The sequence below is a fragment of the Gopherus flavomarginatus genome, chromosome 1 (assembly GCF_025201925.1).
Source record: "Gopherus flavomarginatus isolate rGopFla2 chromosome 1, rGopFla2.mat.asm, whole genome shotgun sequence".
Classification (NCBI taxonomy): domain Eukaryota; kingdom Metazoa; phylum Chordata; order Testudines; family Testudinidae; genus Gopherus; species Gopherus flavomarginatus.
This window is the reverse complement of record NC_066617.1, coordinates 28,802,282-28,828,896: the sequence shown is the minus strand read 5'-3', so window position 1 is coordinate 28,828,896 and position 26,615 is coordinate 28,802,282. Positions and strand designations below refer to the sequence as shown.

Here is a 26,615-nt window from a genome sequence, read left to right as displayed (position 1 = left end):
CTTTTGCATACCAGTATTCTGCTTTTGAAAATCATCTGCATCAAGTTATTTTTCTGGGACCCACACACTGTCTAGGGCACCCCACCTGTACCATACCATGGGCTCAAGGTATAACCCAGTTAATTTGTCCTGGGCTTTGTGCAAAACATGGTCAATTTAAATACCCACCCATCCTGGGCTCAGGGCATAACCTTGTGGATTTGCGGGACCTTTTCCCAGTGAAAGAGCCTTATACAGTAGTATCCTTAACCTATATTTATTAATAATTGATCATCAGAATACACATGCTAAGCAGGCAGTGCTCGCCACTCCCAAAAAGGCAGACAAACTTTTCTTGATGGCCAGTCAAGATTAAATCATGTGGGGACTCCGGCTTCTGCACAGTATGGTTTGAAGGGTGTTGAGGTCTGGCAGCTCTGATCTTGGGCCGTGTCCTGGAGTGAGGTGCCAAAGAATTTCCTTTTGGACCCTGGTTCATATAGTTAAAACTTGTATTTTACTTAGTTAAAACTTAACCAATCATTTAAACTAAAGCATTACACCAATTTTTCACCAGTTTTAGCCCATTACGTAACAATTCTTTAAGCAATCATACCCCATCACCTTAGTTGAGTTAAATTTTGACAAAAATAAATTAAAGAATACAGTGATATCTGTAGGAAAACAAATGAAGTATTACAAATTAAAGAACAGACAAAAGCAATCAACGGTGTCTTTTCAACCGAAATTGCTGATAAGTGGTTTTGCTAGACAGTGTTATCTTTCGAAGTTCTGTTTACACATCTCAAGATTTTTCTGTTTGATTGGTCACTGTTGGTGCTAGTAGGGCAGAAATGCTCCTTAACTACCCAATATTGTATTGTGACTCCCTGCTTCTTAGCTCATGGCTGCTGCTGTCCTACTATGGCTGTTGCGTCTTACTGCAGAAAGGCCTTGGCCTACACCAGGATGGCCAACCTGTGGTTCTGGAGCCACATGTGGCTTTTCAGAAGTTAATATGCGACTCCTTCTGTAATCACTGACTCCGGGGCTGGAGCTACAGGTGCCAACTTTCCAATGTGCTGGGGGGTGCTCACTGCTCAATCCCTGGCTCTGCCACAGACCCTGCCCCAACTTCACCCCTTCCCACCCCCTCCCCGAGCCAACCATGCATTCACTCCTCCCCCAGAGACTCTTGCACGCCACAAAACAGCTGATGGGGAGGCGCTGATCGGCAGGGCTGCCGGTGGGCGGGAGGCGCTGGGACGGGGAGCTGATGAGGGGCTGCTGGTTTATTACTGTGGCTCTTTGGCACTGTATATTGGTAAATTCTGGCTTCTTCTTAGGCTCAGGTTGGCCACCCCTGGCCTACACCATACTGTCCAGTGCTTAGTGTTCTCCATTGCCTTGATTTAGCTGCAGGCTTCATTTTAATGCGTGTTGCATTACTTCATACTGCTAGTTGTTTGCATGTATATTTTCATAATGTGCTTTATTCCAGCCTAATTATTTGCTAGGAATGCCAGGGTTTTGAAATTTCACATTACTTTTCAATTTGACCATCTGTTTAATTCTTCAAAAAAAAAAAATCTGTCTAGCGAATGAAACAACAGAGAAAAGCTCATACATCATGAATAAAACAAACATTATATGCTTGATTATGTAGAAACTACAGATCTTATCTATATGTTATTTTTTGTGTATAAATCAAAAGCAATTCTTCAGGTAGAATTGCTTTAGTTATCTGCTCAAAAATATGCATTTGTTTCGTATACAAAGATGATATTTTATTTCTTTTTTGTATTCTAGCTTTTAAATTATGTTAAGCTTTCTGAATAAAATCTATATAGAGTTTTTAAATGCTGTATCCATGGTATTGAGGCTGCTTCTTCTCATGGCCTCTGCATTGGTTATTCCATTTATTGACAGGACTTAGGTGCTCAGGACAGAAGGCATAAATACTCCAATAGGGAGAGTCATATGAAACCAGCCAGGAATATATGGAAGTATCCTTTCCAGTATCCTCCAGCTCTGGAAAACTAGGTAGGTTCTAAAGAGTTATGCTGCCTAGAGCTTCCTGGCTTCGGCTCATTTATGAATGTTATATGTAATTTGACATCTCCAGGTCTCTGAGGGTATAAATGGGAAAATATGACTTAAATAACTTCCCTTCTTTTCAAGTATATATTGCAAAACAAACATTTCTAAAAATCATCAGGATGTGCTTTTCCTCTGGGGCAACTTCATCCTCATAGCATGGAATATTAGTTTTAAGGGCCATCTTTATATCAGTTTTCTTAGGCTGAAGGCATGTGAGTTGCCTTTTGAGTCTACATTTAAAAAAAGTGAACAAAATTGTAAAGTAATCCATTCTAATGTGCATGAAAATCTCTTGTGTATTTCAAATTATTATTAAGAACAGATAATGTGGTGTGTAGTACAAAATAGATCATAGAATATCACGGTTGGAAGGAACTACAGGAGGTCATTTAGTCCAACTCCCTGCTCAAAGCAGGGCCAATCCTCAACTAAATCATCCCAGCCAAGGCTTTGTCAAGCTTGATCTTAAACACCTCTAAGGAAGGAGATTCCACCACCTCCCTCGGTAACCAATTCCAGTGCTTCACCACTCTCCTGGTGAAAAAGATTTTCCTAATATCCAACCTAAACCTCCCCCACTGCAACTTGAGACCATTACTCCTTGTTCTGTCATCTCCCACCACTGAGAATAGTATAGATCCATCCTCTTTGGAACCCCCTTTCAGGTAGTTGAAAGCAGCTATCAAATTCCCCTCATTTTTCTCTTCTGCAGACTAAACAATCCCAGTTCCCTCAGCTTCTCCTCATAAGTCATGTGCTCCAGCCCCCTAATCATTTTTGTTGCCCTCTGCTGGGCTCTTTCCAGTTTTTCCATATCCTTCTTGTAGCATGGGGCCCCAAACTGGACACAGTACTCCAGATGAGGCCTCATCAATGTTAAATAGAGGGGAATGAACACGTTCCTCAATCTGCTGGCAGTGCCCCTACTTATACAGCCCAAAATGCCGTTAGCCTTCTTGGCAACAAGGGCACACTGTCGACTCATATCCAGCTTCTCATCTACTGTAATCCCTAGGTCCTTTTCTGCAGCTATTCAGTCCCTAGTCTGCAGCAGTGCATGGGATTCTTCCTTCCTAAGTGCAGGACTCTGCCTGTGTCCTTGTTGAACCTTATCAGATTTCTTTTGGCTCAATCCTCTAATTTGTCTAGGTCTCTCTGTATGCTATCCCTACCCTCCAGCGTATCTACCACTCCTCCCAGTTTAGTGTCATCTGCAAACTTGTTGAGGGTGCAGTTTACATCATCCTCCAGATCATTAATGAAGATATTGGACAAAACTGGTCCCAGGCCCGACCCTTGAGGCACTCTGCTTGATACCGGCTGCCAACTAGACATGGAGCCATTGATCACTACCTATTGTTCCTGACGATCTAGCCAACTTTCTCTCCACCTTATAGTCCATTGATCCAGCCTGTACTTCTTTAACTTGCTAGCAAGAATACTGTGGGAGACCGTATCAAAAGCTTTGCTAAAGTCAAGGAATAACATGTCCACTGCTTTCGTGTTGCCTTTAGATTTATAAAGGCAATCCCTGCCTTAGAGGTCTTAAACCTGAAAGAAGATGAGACACCCCCTGGGGGTCTTGCAAGAGAAATGCATAGGGGCAAAGGGGAATATGTTCTAAAGTTGGGAGGAAAAGAACATAAAGAGGCATCAACACATCCATTGTTGATACAGTGAAAAGGAGAAGGGGAGACCAGTTACAAAATGAGATGTAGGCTGGCGGAGATTTGTGCAGCTATTTGAAAGCAAATAAGATGATAAATATAGCAGGCAGGGGACAGTCAGAAAAGTGAATTGAAAAAAATTAAGAAATAAAAAGGAAATTAAAACATTCACTGTATAAAGAGACCCTTAGTTATAATGCTCTCAGATATTATTTTCTAACTTATATTTTAAAAAAATACATCAAAGTAAAAGGTATGCAGTACATGTTGTTAGCAATTTGATACAAATACAAGAATTCCATTAAAAATATTGAGTTATGTTCCCAATTACTTTATAGCTGAATAGTGTCACCAACAATTATGTGCCACCCTTGCACTCTGCCCTGTTTTCCTTGGTAATCAGAGCAATACTAGTTATATATTATATACCAAGTGAAAGTTTTCTCAGAAGAGTAGAGTAATATAAATAGTTTCAGTATTCATATTAAGAAGGAGAGAGAAAATTAACACATAGAAGAACTAAATATCAACTACAGTTGTCACATATAAAAAGATATTCTGTGTACTGTAGGTATGAAAACAACATTTTAATAGTGAACAAAGGAAAAAGGATACAACACCTTAGCCTATGGTCCCATAAAATATTAAAACTTGAGATAACTATTCCATGAGATTTAATTGGGAATGGTATTGTACCCTTGCAAAATCATTAACCTCCAAATAATTAGCTATACATAACCTGCTGTTTTCAAGAGCATAATATTTTGTACTTCCTAGTACAATATAGAACAGAACATGGGAATTTTATACCAAATGAAGAAAAAACTTAATCAACCAGAAGTGATCCATTAAACTTTCACAATATCCAGCTTAGCTTTCCTTTTATCAACAAGAATACTTATAAAGTAGCTTCAGAAATCAACAGTGTTCCATAACAGCATCATATATCTTGAATATAGGTATAAAATATCTAACGAAAGGATATTAAAAAAAGAGAAAAAATATCATTTAAGAATAGAACTATTCAGCACATAATTGATGGATGTCTTGAAGTCTGCTTCCATAGTTACTAAAAGTAAGTGGCAGATTGTTCAGGCTTTTGTGTTCAGGCTTTTGTGACAAGTAACCTGCTGCCACATTCTTGATAAGCTGCTAGGTGAAGTATTGCTTATTTGGGTCTCAGGCCTTAAGTTTCTGAAACACAGCAAAAATCTGTTGCTGCTTGATGGATATGATCTGAGGGGCAAAAAGATGACCTTGGCATCAACAATCTAAAGTTTGATTTATCTTGCCATGGGTTCAATGTAGCTGGATGACAGAGAGCAATGCTAAAATTGCTCTCAAGTCTAAAAGTTCACCAAAGTCTGTGTATTGCTTCTGTGGGTTGAGGGGAAAAAAGTATTAAAAAAAAACCCATATCCTTTGAAGTGTTCATATTTGTGTGTATATTTCACTATCACTTTGTGTGGTGGTATATTTTGGCATTTCTTTTTTATTACAGTTGTACCCCATAACACTACTATAAATCTTTTACATACTCTAATTATTTTTAAGAACCACATTTATGCACTTCATTTTTACTGTAGACTGTTGCTTGTTCTTTCTAAATGTAACTGAGTGAATAAATTGACTTTGAGAGCATTCATGGTTCCCTGTGAACAGTGTTGTACTTGTTCAATTTTTAACTAAAGATATCATCTGTTTTCAGGTCCATCAGTTTGAATCTACATAAGAAGCAAGTGTTATTTTTTTTAACTCCTGTTGACATGTACGTTATAATAAAAATGCACTAGGATATCATTGATAATATATCTTCTAAACTCAGGATATGTCAGCCCCACTACACAAAGAAAAAGGATACTGTAGAACGGTGTAATATTAAAATTGGTTGCCCCAAAGCAGAGAGACCTTTAGAAGTCTTGGGGGAATTCAAAGATCCATCAACACAATAAAGATATGTAGAGAGAACACATGGCACCGTGGAACATTAAAGAAAAATCCCAACCTGTAATAGTAACCAAGGATGAGTCAGACTTTTTTCTTTTATTGACTGAGCACATTTTCGATAAAATAAAATGTTGAGGCATTTTTTAGAGTAAAGTAGTTAAACAAGTTATCTTTCATAATTTAAATGTGCTGAACCTGAAAAAAAAAGTTTACCAAGCTGAATTTTGAATATTTCACCTTCTAAACTGGAGTTCAAAATGTAAATAAAATTTGAAAAATTAGTAAATTTCTGATTTTTATTTGAGTGCAGACAGTTACTGTATGTTATACACATTGTTTAGACAGGAATAATTTAACAGTTCCACACAGCGAACAGAATGTTGGGAATCATTAAGAAAGGGATAGATAATAAGACAGAAAATGTCATATTGCTCCTGTATAATTCTATGGTATGCCCACATTCTTGAGGAAGGTGACAGAGATGAAAACCAACCTCATCAAATGTGTGCAGATTATGGATGGAAGTAACACCATGTGACCATGATAGCAATGGTTAATATAGTTAATACTGCATGCAATTGTGGTCGCCCCATCTCAAAAAGATATATTGGAATTGAAAGGTTTAGAAAAGGGCAACAAAAATGATTGGGGGTATGGACCGGCTGCCATATGAGGAGAGATGAATAAGACTGGGACTTTTCAACTTGGAAAAGGGATGACTAATGGGGGATATGATATAGGTCTATAAAATCATAACTGGTGTGGAGAAAGTAAATAAGGAAGTGTTGTTTATTCCACCTCATAACACAAGAACTAGGGGCCACCAAGTGAAATAGGCAGCAGATTTAAAACAAACAAAAAAGTATTTTTTCACACAATGCACGGTCAACCTGTGGAACTCCTTGCCAGAGGATGTTCTGAAGGCCAAGACTATGACAGGGTTCAAAAAATAACTAGATAAATTCATGGAGTATAGGTCCATCTATGGCTATTAGCCAGGATGGGAAGGGATGGTGTCCCTAGTCTCTGTTTGCCAGAAGCTGGGACTGGGGTGATGGGATGGATCACTTGATGATTACCAGTTCTGTTAATTCCCTCTGGGGCACCTGGCATTGGCCTCTGTCGAAAGACAGGATACGGGGCTAGATGAACGTTTAGTCTGACCTAGTATGGCCATTCCTATGTTTTTATGTGCCAACACATCCCTTGCATTTACAGGCCCCAGTACATGCTGCAGTGGCATTTCTGCAGCTACAGCACTGTGATATGCTCCTTTTGACATATCCACAGGTAACACATTTCTGCACAGCTGCTGGGGATTGGCTACAGTGACATTAGCTTGGGTACCAGTTCTCCACTGTGTGTGGTCCAACCCATATTCTCTGGTGAGGGTAATGTCGAATTGTAGCAGTTTGCCTGCTTCCATACTATGACTGGAATGCAGGCTCTTTGGATATGACAGAGCAAAACATTGCTTTTTGAGGACAGTGCTTCTGATTGATAGATACTTGGTGAACAATATCATCTGTGCTTTCTTGCAGTTCTCATCCTCATGAGTTTAATTGTAAGCTCCAATCTGCTCCCATTCACAATCCAGATATATATGTAAAGGTAGAGACATTGAATTCTAGATGAGTGACCAGGACATGGTAGATGGAGCAGTGAATTAAATATTAATTCATATACTGCAAAAATAGTAACTTACATGCAGTTTAAATGTTAGATATTCCTACTAAAGTTCTTTAACATGGCTAACTTCTACATTGCTATTTATGCAAGTATAACTTCAACACTGCCACAGAAAGTTTCCCATGATTCTCAATAGTACTAATTGTATGGCCAAATATTTAAAAACTTTGGGTGGGAAATGCAGGAAATGAGGAAAAAAGCCTAAAAAATTAAAATTATTCCTGTTGAACAAGTACTTACAGGTGAGAAAAAGGTTTTCTAGACAGCTTTCATGTGTCCGAAATAACTAATAACTGAGTCAAACTCTTCTGATTCATTATTAACTCATTCTTCTTTGGTCCAAAAACCTTGGGTGGAGATGATGAAAGCTATGATTGCTAATTATAATCCTAAACCTGGCAAGAAAAAAAATGGGGTAAATTTAATTTCCAGTGCGTCTTTTTTTTTTTTAACTGCCCTAAATACTTTTCTGTTTGTTAGCAGTCAGAAGCTGTTCAGGACACAAAAGAACATGGTTTTCTTTTTAGAAGATACTCTACTTCTTTTGTGTTTCTTCAAAAATATTATTCCAAAGGTTCTTACTTGGAGCTTCTAGCACTATGGGCTCCCACTTTTATTTGTGAACTTTGTGTGCAACCACAGTACAAATAGTCATATTAATGAAGGAAGTCCCTATTTTAAAAGTTTAATAACTTTTACTCCAGACAATGTTAGAAAATGAAGCATGTTGTCATTATATAATTATGCTTCCCTACACTGCCACATCAATATGCTTGTGCTCCAACCTAGAGAGATCACTGCTAGGCCGGTGGAGACAGTGAAGTCATCAGAATAAACAAGGCTTGAAATTGGACATCACTGTCTTTTCTTCAGACTTACCATCTAACAATTAGAGTTTGTTGTGGTGATAAGATGGAGTCAGTGCAAGTCAGTTGATAAGATGGTACAGCTAGGATTGCCAACTTTCTAATCACACAAAACTGAACATCCTAGCCTTATCCCTTCCCCAATGCCCTGCCCTTTTCCTTGAGGCCCCGCCCCCCCAATCACTACATTCCCCCTTCCTCGGTGGCTTGCTCTCCCCCACTATCACTCACTTTCACTGAGCTGGGGCAGGGAGTTGGGGTGTGGGAGGCGTGATGGCTCTATCTGGGGGTCAGAAATGGGTTCAGGGTGCGGGAGGGGGCTGGGGTGTGGGAGGGGTGAAGGCTCTGGCTGGGGGTGTGGGCTCTGGGGATGAGGGGATAATTGCAAAGCAAAGTCAGTGCAAGTTATCCTGTCTAAACTTTGTAAGGAAATTTAAATGCAAACCAACATTTTAAATTTGAGATATAAAGTCACAAAAGCCACATTGTTTTCATTTAACATGCCATGACCTGTTTGAGTTGCGATGTGCGTAATCATGGCAGCAGTCTTGGTGCTTTACCAGAGGCTCCTCGAAAAATGCATGACTGGAAAAATACATTTTGTCAATTATGTAAAGATGCCATTTTGTGCATTTCTTTATGAATAATACAGTATCTTTGTCGAGAACTAGACAGAACAGTTAACATAGTATGTAAAGCTACCACTTCTTACTAAACTGATCTATATTCAAAATTTGAATTATTTCAGTACCCATTTTCCAGGCATCCATATTTCATCAAGATACCTTCATTTCCCTAATTTAATTCATTTGTAAACTATATACTATTTTGAAAACAATCTCTTCTCCATAGAGAAACTTATAAAGGCATGTCTTTTAAAATCAATGGATAGTTTAAAATCAATGGATAGTTTCACGTTTCAAGCTGCTGCTGCTTTACTGGAGTCCTTACTTGCATAAATCATTACCAACCGAAAAATAAAAAATACAAAAGTAAAAAATGACAAAAGTCATGTTTTCCACATAGTCATAAGAAATGAAACCGAAGCATGTTGGGTTATGGAATTTAATAAATATTTTACATTGGCCTTGCAGTCACATTTTAAAATTAATATTCACTGTACACACCATGTATTATCGAATGATTTCTATGGTTTAAAAGTAATTTGTTGAATCAGCAAATGTCAGTTTTAAGTCCTAAGCAACATGTACTATATTGGTTCAAGAGATTGAAGGCTGCTCCATATACATAATTATATGCAGTCAGTGGATTCACCACAGAAATTAGTTTTTGTTAATTCACCCCGGCAGTTTGTTAGGTGTGGCCATTTAAAGTACGATTCTGTGCTGAATAAACTTTCAGTCATGTGTTCAACCCACTTCCTTCATGATATATGAATACATACTTGTAGTGATCATAGAAAGAAAAGTCTAATTAGTTTATTTTGTCCATACCTTGACAACGGAGAGAGCCAGATATGTTTGTTTATAATAAGTGGTTCTACGAGTGAAATTAGATGTCTACTATATTGAAAATAATAGTTTAACTATTGCATTTTGAAGATAAATTACTTGGTCTTCCTGAATCTTTTTCAACTAATGAACCATCTCCTGACTGCTTTTTGTTCTTCAAGGCATTTCATGCCCTGCAGGGTAAGCACCATCAACAAACAGAGTTCTTGTTTAAAATGTAAACAAACAGGCAAACAAACCACCACTACTTTCTTTCAGCACAGGTGGAATTTTAAGGCTTCTGGGCTGTACTGATGATTACTTTTGTCCTGTTTCAATTTTTTCTGTAGTCTTTCTGCTTATTTTGAATTTGATGCTTTCTAGATTACCACATTTGGCAGTGACACCCTATGTGACAAAGCTCTGTCCTTGACTCCATGGGTCCTGCGTTTCCTGGCAGATTTTGCTAGCCTCAGAGGCTCACTGTGACCATCTGCATAGTCCTTCTCTCTCTAGAGGAAAGGGTCACAGCTTACTGAGCCGTTTTCATCATAAGCCAACAAGGAAGGTGAGGAGAAGCAACCCTCCCTCGCACAGTCTCTGTTGTCTCCCAGTTTCAGTGATTAACCAGGGAGGGGAGGTGGGAGCCCAGACCCACCCTCTACTCAAGGCTCCAGCCCAGGGACCCTAAAATTAGCAGTTATGGTAGCTGACTTTTTGGCAATAGGACATGTACAATTCTCTGGGCCACTTCCCCACAGCAGCCCCCACTCAATATCCCCTTCACCGTTACCTCAGTGCCTCCTTCCTTGCACCTGGTTTGGATTTGTGCTGCTTCATTCCTCCAGCAGCACAGCTTCCTCCTATGGCTCCTGACAAACACACACACACCTCACTGACTAGCTGGGAGGCTTTTAACTAGTTCCAGCCAGCCCTTGATTGGCTTCAGGTGTCCCAGTCAATTTAGCTGTCTTCACTGCCTTCTAGAAGGATCTTAATTGGCCCCAGGTGTCTTGACTAACCTGTCAAGTATCAGAGGGGTAGCTGTGTTAGTCTGGGTCTGTAAAAAGCAACAGAGTCCTGTGGCACCGTAAAGACTAAAAAATGTATTGGAGCATAAGCTTTCATGGTCAGATGCATGTGAATTAGAACTCTCGGGAGAGTCATAATCATACAGATGGAGCATCATAGCCTCCAGTGTTCCTTGTTCTCCATGGAGATGAGAAGAGCATCCTTATGCAGCTATATCTTAAATACATTCAACAATTTGATATTTTCATACTTAGCATAGCCTTTATTAGCTATAGGGCCAAATCCTTTTCTCCAAACTCACGTGAGTAGTGCACTGAAGCAGGTGGGATTATTCATGTGAATAAGGTGAGCATACCCACCAGTCTCCTTTCTCACTGTTAGTAGAACTATCTGGAGGATGAGGATTCTTCTTTGAGTGATGATCCCTATATGTATTACAAATGGGGTGAGCATGCGCCAGAGCTGGAAGTTTTCAGCAGCAGTGTCCGTTGACATGCACGAGTGTCTTCCATTGCTTCATGCTCCAGGTGAGGTTATAAGAGGCTGCACAGGAAGATACACTCTTAGTCCCTCTTACCGCCGCATGATCATAGTCGGAATCTTCTCTCTCCACACTTGTAGCCTACATGAGAAGAATCATGCACTGTATATAGTTAGTTCAGTTGTTTCTCTTAGTTGTGTACATATCTTGTAGTTAGTATCAATAGTTGCCCTGTTCAGGGCCCACCCTGATGTCATCAGGTTACTGTGCCCTCATATCCTGGGATTTAAGAACCCCTCTATTTCCTAGAGGGAGTGCATCTCACAGTGTGTTGTGACATCTGCAGGTCCTTTCTATTGTGGATCTGCAAGGCTTGTCTCCTGCTTCTCTGCAGATTTCTCATGGAGGAAGCACTCCAGCCCCGTGCAGTGTCCCAATTCTGGACTGGTGGTACCGGTGGTGAGCGCCCCACCCTCTTCATCCCTCCTGCCCAAAGCACGAGAAGGCCAAGAAGGAGAGCTGCAAGTTATCCCATGGACATCGCAGCAGGTCTCCATCCTGGACTGCTTTGATGCATCGCGTTTCCTACCCGAGCTGTGCCCAGTTGGGTGACATGTCGCATGCAGAACCCACTATGTCACTCCCTACGACTACACATGTGGCAGGAAAAAATTCAAAGAGGAAGAAAGAGGCACTGGTACAGTTGGCTTCTGTGCTGGCTGTGCAGCGTGACAGCCTTCCGAGGCATGTTTCTCCACCTTAATGGGAATCCCCATACTCTACTCTGTGCATCCCCTTTCCATGCTTTGGCAGTCAGGGGGATGTGTCCTGGACACCTGGACGGGTTGAACCGCTGCTCCCAAAGGCGCACCTCAACTTGCTGCATCCATTATCCCTGCTCCTTTTGGCTCCACAGCCACCTGCATCAGCGGATGTGCCACTCCTCCTGGGCTGGGATCCACACCCAACGGTCGCGGGACTGCTCACATTGATGGCCCTGCCGCAGGCCTCTTCAGACTCAGAGGGCTTTTCAGAGGAAGAGCCATCATTCTCCCCAGTATCCCGGTGCAGTTCAGACTCCTGGACACATTCGCCATACCAGATGGGCTACCCCCGGTCCCACCACGGTGGTATCCCTATTCTTGGGGCCCATAGTACCCACTGGACCTGACCCCATGGCAGAAATGGCCCACATAGGACCTGTATCACTGGCCGTACCCACCTTCACAGGCCTTGTACCCTTTCATCTGAGCCCTGCTGCTGGAACCATCCAACTTGGACCCAGAAGTGACCAAGTGTGGCTGGCCTGATGGCAGCATCCTCCTGTCAGGACGAAGCCCTGATTCCCCCAACCTTCTTGCCTCCTGATTATCACCGCCTATAGTGGGGCTGCTGCAGAGGATGGCCATTGTTTTGGGTATCCCCTCAGAGGAAGTCCAGGGCCAACCCCATCAGCTGCTGGATACCTTCAGCTTCAAGGACTAGCACACATGGCTCTGCCCATCAATGAGGCCATCCTCCACCCCTTCGAGCGATCTGGCACAACCCAGTGTCCTGTGCCCCAACAGCTAAGAGGGTAGAACATCACTACTTTGTGACATCCAAAGAAGCTGATTTCCTTTTTTTTCTCACCCTGCCCTGGCTTTGCTGGTGGTGCACACAGCAACGGAATGGGTAAGTCAGCACTGCTCTACCTTCACCCCTCCAGATAGGGTAGCAAAGTGCCTGGATCTGCTCAGATGCAAACTTTACTCATCCACGGCCCTGCATTTCGCATTTTGAACTACCAGGCTTTGCTGGCAAAGTATGATTTCAATAATTATGCTAAGCTGTCAGAATTCTTGGAGGATATCCCACAGGATGAATAATACAGGCTCCAAGCCCTGGTGGAGGAAGACCGCTTTATTGACAAGATCAGTCTCCAGGCAGCAGTGAATACGGCAGACACATCCTCCTGCTTGTTGGCCACAGATGTTGTTATACCCTGAGAGGCCTTCCTGGAATCTTCCGTCTTTCCCAGGGAAGTCCAGTCCACCATCCAGGACCTCCCCTTAGACGAGGACAAACTGTTCTCTGCTAAGATGGATGAGGCCCTTCACTTCCTGAAGGACTCTAGGGTGATCCTCTGGTCTCTGGGAATTTACAACCTAGCCCCCTGCTGCTGGCAGAATAAGCTGCCATTCTGTCCATCTTCCTACTCCCCATACCAGCCCACCTACACCTGGTACCAGAAGCCTGCTTGATGGTGCCCCAGATCCTAGCTTCTGTGCCCATCAGCCACCATCACCTCCTCTGTCGCGTCATGGCACCAACCAAGTTCTGTATGGGGACGCTCACATCGATCATTTCCTCCCTTCCCCAGGAGGTGTGGTTCAAAGCCCTTGACAGGAAAGACATACACTTCTATTTTGACACCCACCCAACTCACTGCAAGTTCCTCCACATCTGTCTGGGAGACAACCACTGTCAGTTCAGAGTACTCCCCTTGAGCATTGCCACGGCCTCAAAGCTCTTCACCAAGGTCTTCACGATTGTTGCAGCCTACTTTTGTTGTCTGGGACACTCTGTGTTCCCTTGCATGGATGACTGGCTCCTGTGGCACCAACCTCGCCAAAACAACATCAGCTGTTGTTGGTCTCCACTTGCTCCTTGCCTCTCTCGGCATCTGTGTCAACAAGGAAAAATCCATGCTTCTCCTGATGCAGACAATCCATTTCATTGGGGTGTTCCTGGATTCTGAAGCAACTTGGGCCCTCCCAGCGGATTGCTTTGCTGCCCTCATGGTTAACCTGTGCCACAACTCGTGCATGACAGTACACTGCTGTCTCTTCCTCCTTGGTCACATGGCGCCCTGCACCCATGTGACACCTCATGCCTGCTTCCACATGCACTGTCTACAACTGTGGCTCCTCTTGGTCTGAAGTTCCCAAATCAACCACCAGGACTCAGCCCTGACTCTCCTGCTTTCAGTCTGCACCTCCCTCACCTGGTGGATCGATCCCGGCAACGTGCTATGCAGCTTCCCATTCACCACTACTGTCCCTATAGCCATCCTTACCATGGATACCTCCCTAGCTGGATGGGGTGCATATCTGCATGACCACAACACAGAAGAGACATGGGCTCCCAACGAGGTGCACTTGCATATCAACGACTTGGAACTGCATGTGGTCTGCCTAGCTTGTCATGCGTCCCTGCCTCTTCTCTGCGATTGGCACAACCAGATATTCTCAGACAATATCACCTCTGTGGCATACATTAACAGACAGGGAGACCATGTCTCTGTTGCTCTGCACAGGGGCCATCTGCCTCTGGAACTGGTGTCTTTCTCACAGGGTCATGCCCTATTCAGTGTACCTTCTGGGGACGCGGAACTCCTTGGGAGAAGCACTCAGCTGGACCTGGTACCTCTACCACGAGAGGGAGCTCCATGACCCCCACCCCCCCGCATGTATGTGCAACCACTTTTGGAATATAAATAGGGATCACACATCTCCAAGAACCTCCAGTTACAGGTAAGTAATAGGGATGTAAATACCGTTTAAAAATTTTACTGTTTAAACGATTTAAAATATTTCATTTAAACAGTTAACTGATTAAAGGGCTGGCCAGCCAGCATGTCTGGAGCCAATCCAGCCAGTGCGGCTGGGACTGGGGCTGCTCGGGCTGGTGGGGCTGGGGCTGTTGCGGCTGGGGCTGCTTTGGGTGGCGCGGCTGGGGCCGCTCCAGGCTGGTTGGAGTGTCCAGGGGTTAACAGTTAAGGTGGGTTAGACTAATACGTACCGATTAGACTAATATGTAACTGGTAAGACTAATATGTACCAGTTATGCATTTAACATTTTACATCCCTAGTAAGTAATCTCCTCTGCTGCTTCATAGCAACCTTTGGGTGGGTGGGTGAGAGGAAGAGACTGAGACTTTTGCACTCCATAGCCTGGTAATTAGGGCACTGGCCTGGAATGCAGAGTCCAGTCTCTTCTCTCCTTGATTCAGAGTAGAATACTTCATCTCACATCACTCTGAATCAGGCGGAGCAGGGACTCGAACCTGAGTCTCCCAGGGCTTTGACCTAGGCACCAGGCTATCAGAATATGAGTCTTTCTCAACAAAACTTCACAATGCAAATGTTTTTTTAAACCAGTATATGTCCATGAGATGTTTCAACGTTGACTAAAATGTTTTGACGAGCTCTAATGATTAGATTTGATAGAGACAAGATTACATCTATGTATCTCACTATATAAAGTCTTACAACGGCATTCACTGTCCACAAGTGCTTTAGACAATGATGAAAAACGCGATTCTAACCCTCCTTTTTGGAAGTTTGAGTTAATTTTGTTTCTAGCCCTCAGTCCTGAGACTGAAGCCTAATTGCACCAATCCATTATTCATAGTATATTCAGAGAACAAGAATTAGAGGTACATTTTTGTTTGTTTTAATTGCATTGATTTCTGCAGTCAATTCATTTTAAAAAAAAGAGAGAAAAAGAAACAAAATAAAAAAAAATAAGATGTCATCTAGTTAATTCACTGAGATTCCAGATAATGCAAGTTCTTTGTGTTGGGGTGGGAGAGCTTTCCTATTCCAAGAATATTTTTAGCTTCTCGCGGCTTTTATCTGAGATAAAGCTTAGAGGTAGTCTCGCTCTCTAAGGATAAAATAGTTCAGTTTTGCCCTAGTGGAGTGCAAGGCTTGTCCATCTCTATGACTCAGAATAAAACAGACAAGATTATAATAAGGTCCATAAATATATATATTTCCAATGCTATGGTTTTTGAGGTTAATAATGTTGAGCTAATTTAGAAGTTTGACAGAAACAAGCTGAAAAACCTTTGTGCAAGTTTAATGAGGCCTCAGGTCTCCAATAAATTTTAACGATCATAAGCCTAGTAAGTTTTTTCTATTACATATTATATAAATGTCCCTAGTCTCTGTTTTCCAGAAGCTGGGAATGGGGGACAGGGGATGGATCACTTGATGATTACCTGTTCTGTTCATTCCCTCTGAAGCACCTGGCATTGGTCACTGTTGGAAGACAGGATACTGGACTAGATGTACCCTTGGTCTGACCCAATACGGTTGTTCTTGTGTTATTATTTAAATGATTTTTCCACTTACATACGATGTATACTGGCAGCTGGTGATGGCAGTAGAAATCATAGCCAGTTGCCATGGCAACATTATGAAGTACTGCAAGAAGTGCAAATACTGTACTGTGATCAGTTGGTGTATTATTCCTCCTATCTTTCTGCATGGAAGAGATTCAGACCTACATTTTTAAACATAAAATGTATTTCTACTTGTAGTCCTTCTTTTGCAGCAGCCTCACATTTCATTCCTTAAAGATGTGTGTCTACAGAGATGCTGTCAAGAGACTAGTAGAATCATATACTTCAAGTAATCCCTGAACTTTCTTTTAATAAATGTATGAAGGAGTATTCCTGTAACTTTCTATTCAGTGTTCTTCCTGTTAGCAGTTACATTGGTCAGGAGAGTTAGTAAATTCAGGGGATTTATTCATCTGGAATCCTTATATGCAATTGTTCCCAGAAGTGGTGATTCTCAGGCCTGCACCAGAATTTTCTGTCCCCCAAAATTCTTTTTACTTCAGCCAGTCTGTTTTCATTCTGTGTGTACCAAGCCCTTCTACAATTAGGAGAATCATATGCGTACTTTAGATGTGATCAGGTCATTCAAATTTTGTTTACATAAAACTAAATAAAATTGGATGCAATTTCAGGATTAGTTGAGGGACATAAAGGGTACAAAGGCATCCATGTCCACTATTTTCAGATGGATAAATTCAATAACTTGTCAGATCTACAGACTGTGCATATAAGATTGCCCTCCGTCTGTGAGGGCTCACTTATTCAGACACGTGGCCATTCTCCATGCAGAACAATGTTTCCTTCAAATAACTTCGCTGTATGGTTACCTGGTGTTCAGTGTATTCTTATCCATCACTTTAAAGAAGCTGTGTTGTCTTTGTCTGACTTTTGGACAAAGGGTTCTAGCGTCTTTCTTGCTTTTCCTTTATTAAAACTCTTCATGTGGTGTGGGAAGAAAGAGGAAAAGCAAAAAATTAGCAAACAAAAAATCCTCTCAAACGAAAGCTATTTATACTTTTGGTTAAATTTTCCTGGTGTTTTAAATTTCTCTCTCATTTGAGAAGATTGGTTTTCATGCTGGCTACTTCCCAGTTGTAAGGGATCTTGGAGCACCAGCTGCCCACAAGAGAGGACAGAAAATTTTACTTACCCATCCATAATTTTTCCTTCTCTGAAGTGGGCACTTGGTGCTCTACAGGACCACATGCAGGCTATCACCAAATTTTGCATTACATTCAAGCTGCAGGGGAAATACCTCAATGCTTCCTTTTTCTCTTTTGGAGCATTCCTACAGAGAGATTGAGAGCTTGGGATCTGACTTTGCTGTAATTCTTCATTTCTATTTTTTGTATATAAACAAATAAGATAAAGTATCCTGCCTGGAGATATCTAATCTGTTGTAATGATATTAATTAGAATTGATAGTTTGTCATCTTAGGTTGGGCAATTGACAGGGGAGTGAAAGGGAGTCATTTCTCCGAAGAGCTCCACCTGCTGGCAGAACATTCTAAAGCTAGAGTGTTTTTCTGTTTTTTTGTTTTTAAAAAGAGGAGCCTCCAGGCTTTGAAAGTTGAGGAGGAATAATCCAGTTATAATGGAGCGCAGGGTGCCCCGTGTAGAAAGAAAAAATTACAATGAGTGAGTACATTTTAGTGTGTGTGTGTTAGATTCGTATTTGGGATGTTATAAAAGTGCAATAATGTAAATAATCTTTAGTTAGAAATCTTACTGCATTACATAAAAAAATTGATAATGCTGATTTTAAAAATATTCATTGAAGTTCGTATATGTGCTTTTTGCTATAATTAAAACGTTAGCATTTTGACTCTTTAATGCCAAAGGTGTTTTAAAGTCCACTTAACAAATGTAAATACAACATTTTTAAAAATTAGCATTTTGGTAGTCTTTATAGTTATAAATAAAATCTCAACAATAACTAATTTTATATTTATTTCATACATCTCAAAGAGGAATACAAGAGTAGCTTTCATAGTATCTGTTTGTTCAATAAGAGGACATGTAAAGTAACCCTGTAAGTGCTCCTTCATAAGCACTGGCACAGCTGAGTACTGTGAAATATTGTAGTAGAGGGAGAACAAAATTTAACATTGGTAAAGTATCATAACTAGTTTTTATTAAACTATTTGACCAAAATTCAGGCAGCCAAATGAAGTGGTAGATATAGTTACCATTTTTATGTGATCTGTAGCATGTGTTTAGTTTAAAAACCCCACAAAAGTGGAGAAGTGCTTTCATAACTAATCACCCAGGTGTTGTCCTTCCCCATCCCCTTCTCAGGCAGCAAATAAATTTAACCTCTCCAGAGATGCCAGTCTCACAGACTCCATAGACAAAACAGAACTCTCTAATTTTAAATCAACACTTTATACCTTGTAAATAAAATACTAAATAGCCAGACAAGAAACTATTTCAAGAATCCTCCTTCCATCCTTCCTTGTTCCAACGATTGCTAACATAACATACACAAAGGTCAATAAGAACAACCTATCCTTGAATTCCCAGCTAGCAAATATAGCAAGGATTGCAACAGAAAAAAAAATCTCCTCTTAAAACAAATCAAATATAGTAAGTTGTAAAAGTCTCAAATGAAGCTTCATTTTGTTACACTATTTCTCCAGAAATATCTGCTTTTTCAAATTCTAAAAATATGGACTACTTTTGGCCTTTGGAGAGAGGTTCTTGATATCCCTTGGTGTTTACTTCAAGATGAGTAATGAAAAGTTAGAGTCCTATTTCTGAGATAACTCCCAGTTCTCCCTTAAGTACTGTCAATATCTGGTGCAGAAATAGAACAGTAGTTCCTTGCTACTAAATCACTGTAGATTCATTGTAGCTTTAGCATCTTGCACAGTTCTCTCCCTCAGAGAGAGGGTTTAGTGAGTAATGTATTGCTGAATTTTATAGTGCCAGAACCCTGTCCTCCACTCCTGACCTCACAGCTGCCCCCGATCCGTCTCTTCTCCACCCACCCTTTCCACTCTACTGCCCACTTCATACCTTCCCCCTTCCTCCTTTCCCTCTTCCTCCTCTCTCCTCCTTCTTTCACCTATCACCTTCCCCAAACACACTTTACCTCTGCACCCAACACTCTGCTCTACTTGCCCTTTGGCATAGGTGTCTGGTGAAAATATTCTGTGGTGGTGGTGGAGGGATGAAGGGGGATGGAGTATATTCTACCTGGCTATTATTGCCATACTCTCTGAAACATTATCCAATGTAGAATCTTGTGGCTGAAGTTAGTTAGTATAGTTTCTAAAGTCACGTAATCCAATGTGATGATTCCAGACATTCAGAAATATGCCCTTGTTACCTGACTCACTGTTTTCAGGTATGCCAACCAAGTGCAAGTTCATGATTGTGCATTTGTTTTCTAGCTCATCAGTCTTAATGTTGAACTGTTTACAGTCCTTGACCACGGTATCCAAAATGGCCTCATGTCCAGAAGATGAAGTTTCAAGGTTTGTGACATGGAGCTTTACACTGTGAATTCTTTTTTAAAATGGATTAGAGTTTTTTGTCAACATCCAGCTGGGCTTAATGCTATCTGTTCATTTATGTCATAAATCCAGGTTTTTGGAGATGGTAGATTTCAGGTGCATTAATTGATCTTGTAGTAAGATTGATGGTGATTGGGCTGAGAATGGTTTTTGTGAGACCAAATTCAGTTTTACTTTCAGTCAAAAATTGCAGTACAGAGATGAATGACACTAACAAAAAAGGAAGAATAAAAGGAATAAAAATTAATCCAATTCCTTGAAAGAAATATTTAGAAACGCAATTGCTATATGTAGAGCCTTGCATATCTGCGGATATCTGCTTTATGTCCTCGGACCATGTTTGAAGATCATGGATTGGATACAGATACAAATTTTATATCCACTCAGGACTCTAGCTATATGACTTATGCATGCATTTTTCCTCCCCCTGTTTCTATTCTCTCCAATTCAAATCTTTATTTTTTTTTAAATTGTTAATTCCTGCCTAAAGCTTAGCAAAAAAGATGCTGAAAGATATTCAAATTTGTTTTTCTAAATCTCAGAATTTACTCAGAACGTAATTACACTTCTTCTATTTGTTTCTGGAGGAGGTGGAGGGGGGATAAATTGGATATTCATGCAGGTTCTAATATTGCTTAGAGCAAAGGCATAGCAGCTGGTGTGCAAGCTGCCCCATATTGCCAAGGAAACTTATTTCTGACCAACTGTACCTTGCTATTCCAAATGTTGTATTTTCCCAAACAGACTGTATGTTGTGCAAAAAAGTGGAGGGGTATGTGTTGTGATATGAATACATGTAGGACTGAGGTAAATCCACTTAAATACTTTTTTGTTATGATCAAGGAGCAGTATTTGAATTTAGATTTCCAGAGTTGAAAAGTTAACATGTTACACCAATGTATTTTCCTGTCCTCAATTCTTGTGGTTCTAATGGAGAGACACTGGTAACTTAAATGAGATCTTTCAGAGAGCTGGGATTTGCAATAGATGTGAAAATAAGCATAGTTATAGCTGATGATGGAAAGCTCAGATCAACCTTACCTACAGCACTATGATATATTACTGATCTCGTTTTTTGCAAATAAGATTTTCTGTATATATGTCTGACTACACCCCCGCCTCCACAACATCAACCTATTTGAGAAAGAGGAAAAAAACGTTTAGCAGATAGGTATCTAAATGTCCTTTTTCTTACGTGTATAACTAGTGACAGCCAAAATGTGAAAATCTGACAAAACTCTGAGCTTCAAAATACTAACTGTAATAATTCTAATTATCGTATATGAAATGTATTCTAAATAGCTAAACCAAGAAGACATCTCACTTGTAGGATATCTCTTATCTTCAGAAGCCAGAACATTTATCAGTGTACAAAATGTCTTTAACAATTCACTATTTCAAAAACTATTTCAAAAACATATTTGTTAAATATTTGTTAAAAATCTGTGGGTTTCCATTGATTGATTCCATTGCATATTTTGAGCAAAGACTAGCTAAGAAGCTTAGTCTTTTCTTCCTATTTACTACTACTCGCTCTTTCCATATTGAGGGGATTTTCTACATTACTGATAAAAATTAGATATGAAAAAAGCCTATTGAGTCATCTAGTTTATTTCAATAGCCGTTGGAGGATTGCTCCCTGCAATATGTTCTTGAAACTTCTTTGTTTGCTGTCACAGAGAAGACTTGGTATAACTTGTCCACGTTGGTCATCTTTGAGAAATATTCTTTCTTGATTCCAAGTACTTCAGACTCTAAAAGCATATGTGCAGTATTTCATGTATTGGTTAGGAATTTGTAATATTTTTATATATCTAATTATTCCTGATACTGTAAACCTTTTATGAACTGTTTCAGTGTTATGGTCTGTCTTCATGTCTCGTCTTGCCAGCTTTACCTTCATACAATTTTGGAAATACCTGGGGCATTACCAAATAATATAAAGAATAACTGTTGGAAAATAAATGAGATGTATTTCACTAAAATTCGAAAGATGGATTTTGTGGCTAAACTCTCAATTAGCGTCCTGACCAAGCTTCTCAGTAAATGTACTTTCTTTTCATTTTCAGGCCAGAGCCTCAACAGAAAGCTCCATCTGCACCACCACCTCCACCTCCGCCCCCACCTCCGCCTCTGCCAGAGCCAGCACCACCAGAACCAGAGGAGGAGATTCTAGGATCTGATGATGAGGAGCAAGAAGACCCTGCAGATTATTGCAAAGGTTTGTGTAATTAAGCACTATATAAAAGTTGAATGTTAAATAGTAAACATCTACATAGCCCTTGACAACTTTGGTCCTCAGGAGCCACTTGAATGGTCTTCTTTTAGAGTGAAGCTTATGCTTTTGTGTGGTAGAAACAGAGTTTTCTTAGTGCTGGTCCTAGATTATAGAATTCACTCCTGCAAGAACCAAGGGTATGTCTACACTAGAGAGACTATACAGGCATTGCTATGTTGCTTTAGCTATGTTGGCGTAACCCTGTAGTATAGATGCTGCCTATATGTTGATGTATGAGCACCACCTCCCTGATTAGCTATAAGTCGATGGAAGCGTTCTTCTGTTGAGATAGCTTCATCTATACAAGGGGTTAGTTTGGCATAACTGTGTCAGGCAGGGAGTGCTCTTTTTCCACACACCTGACCAACGTAATTATGTTGATCTAATTTTTAAGTGTAGACCAAACCTAAGAATGGCCACAAAAGCCACTATTATCTGTCTGTGCAATGTTTATCACTTTTATTTTTATTACTTTCCCCTAGGCAAAGGAATGGAGAAAACATTTTTGGACCAACATTAGACACATTATTTTTTAACTCTGCAAGGCTTTCAAATACTTTGGTAATTGGGGTGATATAATAACCTATACTTAGAATATAATTTATTTCTTTGATTCTTCGCTCTAACATCTCTGCACCATTGAGACTCACATTCACTCACTGAAAATCTTCTGATCCTGTCCTTGTACACTATATGGAAACTTTACTCATGCCGTTATTTTTCTGCTATTCTGCCTGACTCATGATGTGTATGGGCTAATTAGATCCCATCAGCTAGTCCAATTGCCCCGACTTCTGCAGGGAGTCTTGGCACCATATTTTGATGCATTTTTGCTCTAAGTCCCACAACACTGGGAATCTGGTAAAGTATAAAATATTATTTTAGTGGAGAATGCAGATAAACTCAAGACAAGTGAAAGACAAGTAAATGTTGAACAAAAAACGTTAATGTGAACTGGGAGCAATCAAAAAACTGCACATCTATTGCCCCATGAGAACTCCTGTTCTTAGCGTTATGCATGTTACATCAAATAGGTGCATAATTTTGTCAAAGCATTCCATACACCAAAGAATTTCTAAAAAATATTCTTTGAATTTGGATAAGGCCAGAGTAAAGTCTTGTAATTGTTGAAGGTGTGTTTTGGTTGCTGTCAGTCTTTCTCTAATTCTACCAGTTGTACAGTAAAATTATGAAGTTTTACTTAAAAACCTAAACCAGTTTTTGTGTAGCTTAGTAAATGCCACACTGATTATTCTTACAAAAATATTCCAAATACCAGGCTTTTCATGGGATGGAGGAGTTCTTTAAGCTCCAAAGATACCATTTTTTTTAACCAACTTTATTTCACTTCAAACCTTAATGCTCTTCATTTTGATGACCACCATTCCTGTTTAGAAGAATTGGATGCTGTTCCGTCTGAAACTGTCACTACTATCTCCAAATCAGCCAGGAGGACTACTGTAAAGCAACAGAATTCATACGCTGTTCTCCTAAGGGCTGAGTGCAGTGACTTGACAGTTTGTTCATCCGCTTCCAGTCAAGCAAAAGAGGACCACGTTCAATTCTTGATCTGATCATACATCTGGTCACTTACTGAGCTGTCAGTAAACTGCCAGTCCATCTATTTATAGCAGTGGTCCCCAACCTTTTCATCTGGCAGGCGCCAGACGAAGGACCATGGCGGCGGTGGAGCATCTGCCGAAATGCTGCCGAATTTCAGCGGCTTTTCGGTGGCGACGCCTCTCAATGATGTCACTTGTTGGTGGCAAGTGGTGTCATTGAGAGGCGTCACCGGCGAATTTCTGCTGCGTTTTGGCGGCGACGCCTCTCAATGATGTCACTCGGCGGCGGCAAGTGGTGTCATCGAGAGGCATCGCCGCCAAATTTCTGCGGTGTTCTGGCGGCAACACCTCTTGATGACGCCACTTGCTTCCGACGAGTGATGTCATCGAGAGGCATCGCTGCCGAAATGCTGCAGAAATTCGGTGGCATTTTGGCGGATGCTCGACCGCTGGCCAGGATGCGGGCGCATTTAGTCCGCGTTGGGGACCCTTGATTTATAGGCTTCAAAAACATACGAATGGCCATTCTGGGTCAGACAAATGGTCCATCTAGCCCAGAATCCTGTCTTCTGGTAGTAGCTGGTGCCAGATACTTCAGAGGGAATTAACAGAACAGGGCAATAAGTGAGTGATCCATCCGCTGTCTTTCAGTCCCAGCATCTGGTAGTCAGAGATTTAGGGACACCCAGAGCATGGGGTTGCATCCCTGTCCATCATGGTTAATAGGCATGATTTCTCTTTACAAAAGCCGTGTTGTCTCTTCCCCAACATGACATGTTCATGTGCTTTATAATTTGTTGTTTATTATAGTTTCAACCATTTGCCTGGCACTAAAGTTAGGCTTACCTGCCTGTAATTGCGAGGATTGTCTCTGGAGTTATTTTTAAAAACCAGTGTTATCCTCCAGTCATTTGGTACAGAAATGATTGAAGTGACAGGTTACAGACCTCAAGTTAGGAACACTGCAATTTCATATTTGAGTTCCTTCAGAGAACTCTTGGGTGAATTCCATCTGGTTCTGAGGACTTATAATTCTTTACTTTTTTCAGTTTGTTCCAAAACCACTTCTACGGACATCTCAATCTGGGAAAGTTCCTCAGATTTGTCACCTAAAAAAAATGGCTCAGGTTTGGGACTCTCTGTCCCATCCTCTGCAGTGAAGACCGATGCAAAGACTTAATTTAGCTTCTCCACAATGGCCTTGTCATTCTTGAGTGCCCTTTTAGCACCTAGATCATCCAGTGGCCCCACTGATTGTTTGGCAGGCTTCCTACTTCTTATGTACTTAAAAATTTTTTTTTCCTGTTTAATTTTTGTGTCTTTTACTAGTTGCTCTTCACATTCTTTTTTGGCTTGCCTGATTATATTTTTACACTTATCTTGCCAGAGTTTATGCTCCCTTTTACTTTCTCCAGAAGGATTCAATTCCAGTTTTTAAAGGATGTCTTTTTGTCTCTAACCACCTCTTTTACATTGTTGTTTAGCCATGGTGGCACTTTTTTGGTCCTCTTGCTGTTTTTTCTTTCTTGGGTTATAATTTAGTTTGAGCTTCTATTATGGTGTGTTAATTTTCCATGCACTTTGCAGGCATTTCACTCTTGTGACTGTTCGTCTTAATTTCTGTTTAGCTAGCTTCCTCATTTTTGTGTAGTTCCCCTTTTTGAAGTTAAATGCTACTCTTTTGGGTTTCTGTGGTATTTTTGCCCCTCGCAGGAATGTTAAATTTAATTATATTATGGTTGCTATTACTGAGCAGTTCAGTTATATTCACCTCTTGGATCAGATCTTGTGCACCACTTAGGACTTTTTCAAGAATGCTCTTTGTGGGTTCCAGGACTAGCTGCTCCATAAAGCAGTCATTAATGGTGTCTATACATTTTATATCTGCATCCAATCTTGAGGTGATATGTACCCAGTCAATTTGGGGATCGTTGAAATCCCCCATTATTGCTAGGTTTTCTGGTTTTGTAGCCTGTCTAATCTCCCTGAGCATTTCATAATCACCACCACTATCCTGGTCAAGTGATCAGTAGTATATTCCTACTGCTATCCTCATTATTGAAGCATGGACTTCCTATCCATAGAGAATCTGTGATACAGTTTGATTCATTTAAGATTTGTACTATATTTGATGTTATGCTTTCTTTCACATGCTGTGCTACTCCCTCACCAGTATGACCTATTCTATTATTCCTATATAGTTTGTACCTTGGTATTGCCATGCCCCATTGATTATCATTATTCCACAGAGTTTCTGTGATCACTATTATATTCAATATCTTCATTGAATACTAGGCACTCCCATTCACCCATCTTAGTATTTAGACTTCTAGCATTTGTATTCAAGCACTTAACATAATTTAAATATACCTAGCTTAAATATGCTGTACTTAAAATACATTTCAAGGATATTTGACTTCCACTTTGTTTGCTTACTTCATAATGGTGTAGCCTGATAACTGTAAACCTGTCAATGATCCACTTATTTGTCCTGTTATCTATTCACAATGGCATATAAATGTGCAAATCTTTGCTTGCTATTTTAACTTTTGGCTACAAAATACATGCATCTTTTCACATGCTATCTTAGACTGAGTTCTCATTTTTAATGTCTCCCTTCCATGTTGTTAGCTTTCTTTTTCAGGTAAACTTCATATTTAAGCTAGGATTTTATTGATTTTTGTTTTATAATAAAAAGTATATTTTAACAGCATGTCATGACAATGCAGCCATGTCAATACATATACATCATATAACATTTGATCCTGTGCTAATACAATTCCTAACAGTTAAGAACCTACTCTGACTAAGTTAAAGCAGTATTGCAAGATGTGGGAAATAATCTAAATATCTAATATTGGTGTTATTCCATCGTGATGGAAATAAATTCTTCATTAATGCCAAAAAAGGGAGAGGGAGAGTTAAATGGAAAAGA

The 26,615-nt window shown here is 40.4% G+C and overlaps 1 protein-coding gene across 8 annotated transcripts in view; it reads left to right on the top strand.

Moving 5' to 3' along the window:
- The window catches only part of SRPK2 (SRSF protein kinase 2), a 330,809-nt gene that overhangs the window by 146,072 nt on the left and 158,122 nt on the right, over window positions 1-26,615 (top strand). For 4 of the 8 annotated variants that reach the window (XM_050925651.1, XM_050925644.1, XM_050925608.1 and 1 more), the window contains exons 3-4: window positions 19,718-19,801; window positions 21,910-22,061. In XM_050925651.1, the coding sequence (XP_050781608.1) occupies window positions 19,718-19,801; window positions 21,910-22,061 (236 nt within the window). Of the gene's footprint in view, window positions 1-1,908; window positions 2,023-17,870; window positions 17,961-19,717; window positions 19,802-21,909; window positions 22,062-26,615 lie in introns of all 8 variants that reach the window. The other 4 variants (XM_050925633.1, XM_050925669.1, XM_050925616.1 and 1 more) reach the window with 3 other exon arrangements.